This window comes from Paramisgurnus dabryanus, chromosome 21 (genome assembly GCF_030506205.2).
Source record: "Paramisgurnus dabryanus chromosome 21, PD_genome_1.1, whole genome shotgun sequence".
Taxonomy (NCBI): domain Eukaryota; kingdom Metazoa; phylum Chordata; class Actinopteri; order Cypriniformes; family Cobitidae; genus Paramisgurnus; species Paramisgurnus dabryanus.
In genome coordinates, this window is record NC_133357.1 from 19,756,090 (window position 1) to 19,767,049 (window position 10,960).

Here is a 10,960-nt window from a genome sequence, read left to right on the forward strand (position 1 = left end):
ACAGCAATGCCATAGAAGAACCATTTTTGGTTCCTCACAGAACCATTCAGTCAAAGGTTCTTGACGTGAATTATTTTAAAGGTGACTTTTACAAAAAAGGTGCTTTTACACAGCTATGCCATAGAAGAACCATTTTTGGTTCCTCACAGAACCATTCAGTCAAAGGTTCTTGACAGTGAATCATTTTACAGTGACTTTTACAAAAAAGGTGCTTTTACACAGCTATGCCATAGAAGAACCATTTTTGGTTCCTCACAAAACCATTCAGTCAAAGGTTCTTGACGTGAATTATTTTACAGTGACTTTTACAAAAAAGGTGCTTTTACACAGCTATGCCATAGAAGAACCATTTTTGGTTCCTCAAAGAACCATAGAGTCAAAAGTTCTTTATGGAGCCATTTAGCCAAAAATGGTTCTTCTAGGGCATTGTTAAGCACCTATTTTTAGTCTATTTCTAAGAGTGTAAAGATTTAAACAATTAATAATGTTGTCTGCACAAACACCAACAATATCCAACCCCCTCATGACTATGTAAAGCTAATAAGCACGGTAATTTTCATGATATGCACATTCAGAATACAGTTACAGAAAGCAAACTCCACCCACAGGAGTTATGTAAAGTAACGCCTGGCCATAAACTATATAATATCCATATAATGCAATATTTCTTTTGCTAAGCAGAACATTTCGTACATCTAAATGAACTACTAGTCCAGTCAAAACAATCAAAGACCCTCACAAAGCCCGGCTGTGTGAAAACTACACAGTGAACAGGATTTGCTTCCAAGCGAGTCTCCGGAGACCCCGGGAGCAGGATTATTTGAGAGATCTGCAATATTAGATACCCCGAGCGAACACATGAGATATGCTCAGCTGACCAGTGAAAGCAATGAGTTTTAGAGGTGGAAGTGGGAGAGACAGAAAAGAAGATGGAAAGCTAGAGTGGGTTCACTGACCTTTTCCTGCTTTGGACCGCGTGCGAGTGCGCTTGTCGTCAGTATCCAAACTCATCTGTCAGAGAGAGACACAGCATTAGATGGAACAGAAACTGAAATACAACACACAGCCATGGTCCCATGTTAAATGAAGTCACACATAATGTATAAAATTATTCACTGTTAACAAGTAACACATAGATATAGCAACTTACTCTAATATAGTGAATTTAATAGCAATACGGTGTAAACAGAGAGAAAGAGAGAGAGAGAGAGAGCGCGAGCGAGACATGAAAAATGTACACGATGTAATATGAATACATATTGTACTGTAAACTGAGTTGAAATGGGAAATATACTATTGTACTTTATTTAAAAGAGTAAAACTAGAGAAAGCCTTGAGCTTTTATACAGTTTTTGAGACATGTTAGTGAATAATAAGGCAGTTAAAACCTTTTGGACACATAACAACACACCGAACAGACACAATTTAATGCTCATTTCACATGAAAAGGGGAGTTTTCTTAAAGGCAAAGTGGAGATTAAAAATGTAAAACTTTCCTAACAGGTTAACCTCAAGGAAAATGATAAACACATCTGTCGCTTTATGCACCTTTATGTGCCCCTATAATGCACTGCATTTGAACAATTAATCTGATTGGCCGATCCACAGAGCAAGATGTGGCATTTGCCAGAGAAGCCCATTTGTGTTCGTGGCTCGAGTGGTAATTACAATAGCAATATTAACCACAGCAATAGAAATAATACAAACACGGGCACTCCAAATCACTGTAATTCCAACCACGTGATCGCTAGACTCGCTAGACGTGCCTTTTTGGCACAAAAGGAGCAGGTGTCAATCGCTCGCGATCTCACACACAGACGTGGGGAGCTCAACTGTAAAGCCGTTGGATGTTTTCCGCCGGCACAATGGCACCATTAGCTTTGATTACTTTGCTGAGATTTAAATGGAACGGAATCCTTGAAAATCCGCGAAACTCTTTCCTTTTGACCCTGGGTGAGCGCTGCTCACCCCGCTCCCAGCTGCCGCCTTTAACGCAGCGCGAGAGCTGGCAAGAGCACACTGCACTCGTACAGAGGAGTTTCTCTTTCACGCTTTCTTTCTCTTTCTTTCTCTGGCATTGCCACTTCCTGTTGATAGCTGACTTTTCAGCACGGGCGGATAATGAGTGTGTTGTGCTTGATTTGAGAGAGTTTGTGTACGGGGCAATGAGAAGTTGGCTGGGTGTGTGAGGAGGGGTGTATCCGGGCAGACAGGTGCAGAGAGCGGTCTTCCTCTTTCTCTCTCAGGGTGTTGAGAGTGAATAGGCGGTCGATTAACAAACCTGCTTTATGTGCACTGATCTTGCTTATGAGGCTCAACTCGCCTGTCTGAGAGAAAAGTTTTCTCACACAGATGATCAAATAGACCGGGGACACACAAACACTAAGCGTTGTGTTGCAAGTCACCCATCTGCGGGCCTTCTATACCCTCTCTGTATCTCTGATACGTGCTTTGCGGCCGCTTTGACCCCGGACACAAAAGCCAGGGGCAGATGGGTGCCGTTTCATTCTTTTTCAGCCAGCATCGCTTCCGTTACACTTTCAAATGCTCTCTTTCTATTTCCTTAGCGGCGACACACAAATGAAAACAGGGCACAGCTTTTGTGTTTTTGTAAGCAAAGTTAAACATTTTGTTTGATAAACATTCATGTTTGCATGGCAGCTCTTTAAATTGGCATGTTTATAAAGTCACTCACGTTGAAGTTTTTTCATAGTATTAAAATCTCCTTTTCTGGTAGTGAATTATATAATCATTGACAAAGTACAAATACAATGAATGTCGCGCAAAGAAGCGAAACCAGATGATAAAACGTTTTTATTGGTTAGTGTACAAGCAACGCCCGCGCGTTTCCGCGGGCCGCATGCTACATTATTAATCGCGTCCCTCTCTTCTCCATACAAGCGGACGGGGTCGTTCCTCCGTACGCTTTTGACAGCTCTATGTAAATGACTGGCTGGGGGCAATGACTTCACAAAGAAGGTCACCCCTCCTCCTACGGCACGCATAAATGAGCCTTTTATTCATTTTTGCATTTACAAGAAGAGGACATCAAACCGGGCCTGTCGCGGCAACCGTCACTAGAGTGACAGGACCACTGACATCTCCAAAATTACCTGCGTAAAGCATCAGCCAATTAATGGAGGCCGATACGGTCGCCCTGGAGATCCGACCCATCTATCGGAGAAGCGGAGTGAACGCGCTCACTCGGCAGGCTGACTGACAACTAAAGCAGGTTTATGTGTTTATGTTTGCGTGTAAGTGTGTGTGCATAAATGCAAGCTTGAGGATCAAATACTCTGTCAATCGACTCTCTCTTGTGCGTTTTCTACTAAGAGCGTGATACTGAGCTTGGCCGTGATTCCTTTGCACACAGTCAGATGGTGCTGATCAGTCAGAGATTGGTATTATCTAATTGGATGCTCTTAAAAGCGCTGCCCGCATCCTTTAAACATTTCAAATTAGATTGATAAATCAATCACTTTTGATGAATTCTTTCCATCACTGTAAAAATACAACATTTACAGGCACAGGGGACAGAAAGTCTTTACTGTCTCTCTCTCTCTCTCTCTCTGTGTTTTTCTCTCCCATGCCAGTGCTACCATTAAAAACCTCTTCTAATAAATTTCCCATTGCGGTTCCCAAAGTGAAAGTGATGGATGGAGGAAAATGTGGCCCATTCCAAATACAAAGCGTGAAAAAGTGAAAGGGAAATAAGGGAGATGCATCCACTAAAAGGAAAAATATACACCTAAGCAGAAAAGAAAAGGGGGGTGGAAAGAAAGAGAGATTTTCTTTTATGCTGATGAAAGATAGCAAACAAAAGCAGCTCAAGGACATACCCTCTCCAGTTTTCCTAAATAATGCAAGAAAGCTCTGAAAACTCAATTAGGTTGAGCAGAACAGCCCGATTGCTCATAATTATGGGATGTGGGATACTTTAAAATCTCAGTTTATTTCAAAAAGGCGGGGGGAGGTAAGGGTTGCTCTGCCAAAACCCATTCTAGGTCAAGCTGGTACGAACTGCGCACGGTGCGGTAATACAATGCTGACTTCCCTTCGTAGCCTGCTGACTGACAGAACTGATGAATGTCATAAACGTACACAGCCTATAATTGTGCAAACTTAGCAGGAAGTCTAGGATTGTGCATTGTGATTGGCTGGGCAACCAGGTGCGACTCACTTTGATTGGTCGGCTCTGCAGTCTGAGAGAGGGCCGGCAGTGGCTGATCTTGTCTCCACGCGTCCAGCGCTGGTTCAGGAGTTTCCCCCGGTACTCATTTTCTGTTTGGGAGATAAAATGACATTGATAAAATGTAAAAGTGAAAATGAAATAAAGGCAAAGACGTCAGCATCTGCGCTGGAGAGTTTTGCGGAGCTGTGTGAATGCAGTAATGGACTGATTCAGCAGTGAAACGCCTGGATCATCTCATCACCCGTCCACCTGCACCAGAAACCAGCAGCCTCAGCAAAGGAAACACAAGCCCACCCAAGACAACGAAAACGACATCGTAATAGCAGGAGAGGACACATTTTTATTGCGTATACTGTAGGTTGCTTTTCCATCTCATAGCTCAGATAATTTGTCCTTAATATTGGCATATTGGGGCACATTTTAGGTCACTATTGAGTTTCTACAAATTTAAAGAAACTATAAAGTATAAAACTTAAGTTTTATTTAATTTCAAAGTCAAGACATACAAATGCATAATCCTACAAAAGCAACACTTACACATGCAGACCCCTAAAGGTTAATAGAAGAACAAAAAACTTAAATTTCTCTCTGTATGCAAATGCATTAACTAATATAATACATTGACAGCACATCTACAGTGCATTTATATGTGTGTGCTGCGTCTTAACTGAGAGGTGAGTAATGTCACATGCACTGAGTGACAATTTGACAGGTCGCTGCTGGGGGCTGGGCCTTTTATGCATGTGACCCATGCACTTCTAATTAAAGGGAGGCGAGAACGCAAAAACACCCAAATGCACACACGTGCATGCATATGCATGCTAAAACACCCCCAGCTGGATCCTCTGTCATTCTGCTATTAGAATCAATCACATTTGTGCATTTTATTGAGCTTTTAGAGCAAGCAGGGTGTAAGAAAGGGGAGGGGTCAGAGAGACAAGATCGAGCTGGGGGAGGGAATTTGGTCAGTAAATAATGAATCAACCATAAATCTTTTTTTCTCTCCTTTCTTTATTTCATCAGGGTAATAGTCCATCTCTCCATAAACCTGCCGCCCACCACCCCAGCCCCCCGACTCCACCCCCGGCACACGTATGATACATTCATGTTAAAATGATAAAAGGGAGTTCTGATAAAACCCAACGCAAAAAATCCCCCAGTATCCCCCCTTTGAATGACCGCTAACGCATTTGCACTATCAAAGTACATTAAGAGTATCGTTACATTCATCAATGAGCACAGAACAGTCTGTAAGAAATCTTATAGTCTCTAACTCACTGTTGTTTAACCGTCAGCAACACTGCAGGCTATAAACTCTTACAAGTTACGTTAAAAAGCCTTGAGGAAAAGAAAAACTGCGCTAATAAGTGAACCTTTGCTTTGTAGATGATTAGAAAATATTGTGTTTTTGCTGTGCCGTGGCATGACCTTGAATTTCTTTGTATATAGTGTCCACCCAGGTAAAATTTATTTACTTTGATGTGAGGATATCTTCAGTACGAAGTATAAATAACTTCGGAAAGAAACTGTTTTTTTATGAGCACACTACAGTGAAAAAAGCAAGGTGAGAGACAAAGATTTTAACTTGTATCGAAACATTTTCATAACAATTATCCAAGTCAGATACCAAAGCCATTTTATTTAATAGAGTTTGACTCTTTCATTAAAAGACTGCCTCTCTCTCTCTCTCTCTTTCTCTCTCTCACTTCCCCCTTAACATCTTCTCTCATAGCAAGCACAAAATAAACAAAGCAGGCAGATCTGATTTGTCTCCTAAAACTCTGTGCAGCAGCAATAACCCAGAAAAGACAGGCAGGATGCCAGTCATCAGAGTTAAAAAGCTGTAGGGCATTGTCAGTAAAAGCATTTCCAATGCCCCTTCCACACACACTCCCACGTCGGCACGGAACAAAACGCTTATTTATCAACTTTCAACCCTCTTCTAAAAAGTGACTACAACAGCACTACTGTGCATCTCTCTCTCTCTCTCTCTCTCTCTCTCTCTCTCTCTCTCTCTCTCTCTTTTTCTCATTCTACAAATTTCAAGCCAAATAAACAGAACTGCATATCGCACTGGGCTCTTTAAAATCTCACCATAAACCCAGCTGCTGACTCCACACTTTTCGGGGCCCTTTGAAATGGCACGGCACCAATAATCCATCTCCTTGTCTCTCTACCTTGTTGAATCAGGTGCCACTTATTTTAAGGAAAAGGAAAACATTAATACAACTACACACTCAGTTCACCATTTACTGATGGGTTAGCGGGACTATTAGCTGATTGGCTGCCTGTGAGAGTACTGCACTACAAGAGGAACAAGAGATTAATAAATGTGATTGACAGCCATAGTAACCGTGCTACAAGAAGACAGACAAAGGTTGAGCGAAACAGATTTCACCTTACTGAATCCATCAAAGTGATGCAGGGTTCTTCGAGACAGACACAAATCCATAGTTTAGATTAAACAGGGATGGATGCCTTCACATAATCCATGTGTGAGACATCTGCACTCCCTGTTCCAGTTAAGCAGGATTTGACTTTAACTTTGTGATTGGAGAATACGCAAAAAGCTCTTGACAAAAGCAAAGGTAAAGGAATTATGTTAAGTAAGGGAGAGCAGAGCGTACATCCAACGTGTTGTTATGCAAAATAAACCCGATAGGGTCTTGTATCACTCGGAAGGGATTTATTTTTCAATAACAGGTGGATGGGCACCTGGACCAGAGTTATTACACTGCTACTTGTCACATGAGTAAATAATTAGACATGAAATATTGATCAAAAATATTTGGCGGCATTAAGGCCACTGTAAAAAAAATGTGATCAATTAGTCATGCCAACATATTTTTATGACTTTAATTCATCAAAATAACTTGATTTTAAAAGTCAGAGTAACTCATCACTAGTCAAGATGTAAAAAAAGATTTGTAAAGCCAATTCGATAACATGGTACTAAAGGCAGCAAATTAAAAACATTGCATATGATAAACAAACAGCGGAGTGATCCAATAAACATTTAAGTAGTACCGGTCAAGATGACTCGCACTGGATGAACTGACCAATCAGAATCAAATATTCAATCACAAAACAATATCAACAAACGTATTTGCTTTTCCAGGCAGATAGAAAATGCAGCGGCGAATGATAAAATTAGTCTCTGGCTCGTGCCAAAACAAATCAAAGTGCCTTTGAGTGCCACTTTTTTCACTTCGTGACGCACCAAGGAAAACACCATGACAACCACGAGCAGCAAAAACAGACCCACTCAGCAAGAGACTCTGCGTTAAATTAGCAATATCAGCTTTGTCTGGACCTATTAAATAAGGGAAGCACTCAAGGACAAGGTTACGGATAAGTTAGAAGCAGAACTGTGTCCTTTACAGCCGTATCACTTTCCACTCCGAAGCTTTTTATTTTCGCTGAGGCGGATCGGTTTGGGAACACCTGTTAACTGCGCTTTCGTGGCGCAAAAGCTCCAACTACTGTAGTAAACAAACAATGACGCTGTTGTGGCGCACGAGCAACACATTCCGACCAGATGCATGCTAAATCACAGATCAATTTAACTATACGCAATTCAATTCAAATATCCAAGACTGCTCTAAATGGCACCTTTCTTCACTAATGATAGAGGCGACCCTGACCCTCGGCCCCTGTGCCGTGGCTTTCTCCTGTGCCCTGAATAAGCGACGCGCAATTTGGCCCAGCTGCTCGAGTCAACATGTTTATTACTCTATCGTCTTTGACAATCACGCGGCACCTGCTGCAGCATCTTTACCTTTATTTATTTATTTAGAGATTTTATCTCCATGATGTGGACTGAACAAACAAGCGTCTGCTCGTTGGACAAGCAGAATAATCGCGTGAGTGCGCACGTACGTTGGCGTAATGCAAACAACTTTGCTTGAATATGATATTAGGAATTAATCCGCGGATGAGATTAAGTGATTTGTGGGGACCCAGATTTCATAATTCGAGGGAACGGAGCGTCTGTATGCGCCAGACGATCTGCTAGTCTCGTTTTGAAAGATAATCAGAGTGGAATGAAAAAATAAATTAATTACTTTCTCTATGCTTAATAATTGGTATTTTCGTTGCTCTAAAGCTTCCATACCACACAGACAACATCGTTCCTTTTTATTAAACTTCTGACCATTCGCAATACTGCGCAATTTCCGCAAAACGGCAGATAGGAATCTCGTAAAAGTTATTACCAAAACCAGTTTGCAGGCGAGCGAGATAAAGCGAGACTACATGAATCAACGTTGCGTTCAGGTGACCTTTAATGTACACAAAGCTGAAAATACTGACAGGTGGGTGTCGGTAAAAATATTAGCAGCCTTAAAGCAGCTATATTTATTGGGAAATCTCAGCCCTGGCTGTCGTAGAGCCAAACGCCTCGAAGCTCAGACTGTCAGAAGTTAGTGCGCTCATAGCGCTCACACTTTAAGCGCGCCAACTCTTGTTACTTTTTTCATACTCTGAGGCTTATAGCTATATGATAACCAAACATTACTCACTACAAACGAAGAAATCAAATAGAGGTATATTTATACGCCAATGTAGAGATCATTAAATAATAATTGGGAGACTGTTATTAATTCAGTAAGCACGAACGCATTATTTAACAGCACTCACAATATATGAAGGCTGACTATGGTTATCACAAAGCTGATTCGCAGATCAAATACATTCACGTTGTGGCGTTCACTTCGTCCACCATCTTGTTTGCCGGTGCTTTGATATTATACTTCATACAACAGTGAATGTGTAACACATTAGCCTCCGAATAATGATGAGCAATATGAGAAACACACGCACCGTGCCTATAATTACTCATTAGAAATGAACCGGGGCGGGGGGTGGATGCAGAGCATGGGCGTTATTGCTTCAACTCTCATGACTTTTCTTCTGCGCATCTCACCAGGGGCGGTTGACATTTAAAGAGAGCATCTCTGCACTCTGTTTTCTGCAGCAGAAAATCAAATGGCCACCCCTCCTTCTTCTTCTCCATCCACGCCATTCGCGCACTCGGCCGGGAGTCCTGCGCTACGCCCATTGTTCGACCTTAATTACACAGAGCCATATGGAACTAAATCCTTATGTGTGCCAAAAGATCAAGATTTTTACTACATAGCCTAACAGTAAACACTACAAGTGCTATCACTCCGAAAATACGCGATGTGTCTCTGGACCAAGCAGACAGATGGATACAAATGACATAATCATAACGAAACCTAGAAAGCATTTACGGAATAAAAAAGACACTTTTACAAATCTGACCTATGCATACCACATTCATGAATGCGAGAGAATAAGATGGCAGATATGGAATAATGACATGTCATTCCCGATTCATCTCAACATGAAGGAAAGATCAAACGCACGCGGGGTTTCCGTGCCAAAGTGGGCAAACACATAAGCATCGCTGCGTTAGTACGCGAGCGCCATGGCTGAGTGTTTCTCCATCACTTTTGCCATGTCAACTCCACACACTCTCCGCTAGAGCATCTTCAGACAGAAAAACGGATCCGCGTTTAGAGCCAGCAAACATCTAAGTTCAAAGACTAACAGATCAATCATCGATCACATCATTACAAAAGGTCTTCTGCTTTAAGAGTGATCCGTATAAAAATAACGCATCCAGAAAGGATCTTATTTTCTCATTTCCCGTAAAAGCCATTAACCTTGATCTGTAGGGCATTTCGCGATATTATGATCTAGATATGTTGACTGGAAAATGGTGAACCGTAAAACATTTTAAATATCTACTAACAACTCAACCCATGACTCTAAGATTAAAATTAGCAACATTTTTGTAAAACCCTAACCCGATATTTGTACACCAACCATTTTAGAGAAATTACTTTTTGCCACTTAACAAAAAAAAAATAACAAAAGTATTAAGATATTGTTTTTAACATCCAAGTGACATTATCATCATTACCTGAGTGAAAAAGAATAATCCCGAAAGCTTCCTACTAAGACGGATGCTTTCCTCGTCCTCGTCGTATATTCAGTACGCTGTGACACACTTTGGGGCACAATATCCCATTTATGGATTTTTCAGAAAGAAAACTAAACTCTCTACTAGTATCCCGAAAGATTGACTGACAGCTGGAAAGAGGCTCGGCTCTTCTCTGGCGCTGCTATACGGACGAGCGAGGATCCAGAACGGGGCGGTATGAACGCTACTTGTTTGTAAGCAAAAACATGGCTTCATTTGCCTTTGTCAGCGAGAAAACGTAATATTGACTTACCTTTCTCTCATGAGCCATTGTCCCCCACCTCCTCCCTCCGCCCTTTGCCATGACATCACGAAAGCTGTAGTAAAACCTACAACATCGATGGGCTGGGCTTTGAATATCCCCCCGCAATAACTCAGCGGGCATGTGTACAGCCATCCACGCTCTATTTCATACTCCGTCTTTCTCAGTGCAGGACACACACACGCGCGCGCACACGCGAATCTCTCTCTCCCTCTTACAACGACATTTACGTCCCTACTAGAGGGGATTTGTTCTTGTAGTTCTCTTTTGTGCCAAAAACAAGATAATCATGTATACAGTGAGGCTCTGTCTAAACATATCCAGATAAGTATAAGCGCGCATTGCGCAGTCGTGTTTACATCATCAGTTTTATCTTATAGGTTTGAGTGCGTGTACTTTAAAATCCGAGTATGGTAAGCTGCTTATTTTACCAGTGATTATTAATCTTTAATATTCCACAAAAGCATGCATATGTCGCTCGTGTTATCTGAACCCTTCT

General features: G+C 41.6%; 1 protein-coding gene across 5 annotated transcripts in view; it reads right to left on the reverse strand.

Moving 5' to 3' along the window:
* The window catches only part of myt1b (myelin transcription factor 1b), a 35,024-nt gene extending 24,379 nt beyond the window's left edge, over window positions 1-10,645 (reverse strand). For 4 of the 5 annotated variants that reach the window (XM_065249751.2, XM_065249752.2, XM_065249750.2 and 1 more), the window contains exons 1-3: window positions 10,140-10,420; window positions 4,181-4,281; window positions 957-1,011 (exon numbers count right to left, since the gene is read on the reverse strand). In XM_065249751.2, coding sequence (XP_065105823.2) covers window positions 957-1,011 — 55 coding nt within the window. In that variant the 5' untranslated portion in view covers window positions 4,181-4,281; window positions 10,140-10,420. Of the gene's footprint in view, window positions 1-956; window positions 1,012-4,180; window positions 4,282-10,139; window positions 10,421-10,452 lie in introns of those variants that run through there. The other variant, XM_065249749.2, reaches the window with a different exon arrangement.
* Window positions 10,646-10,960: the final 315 nt, after the last annotated feature.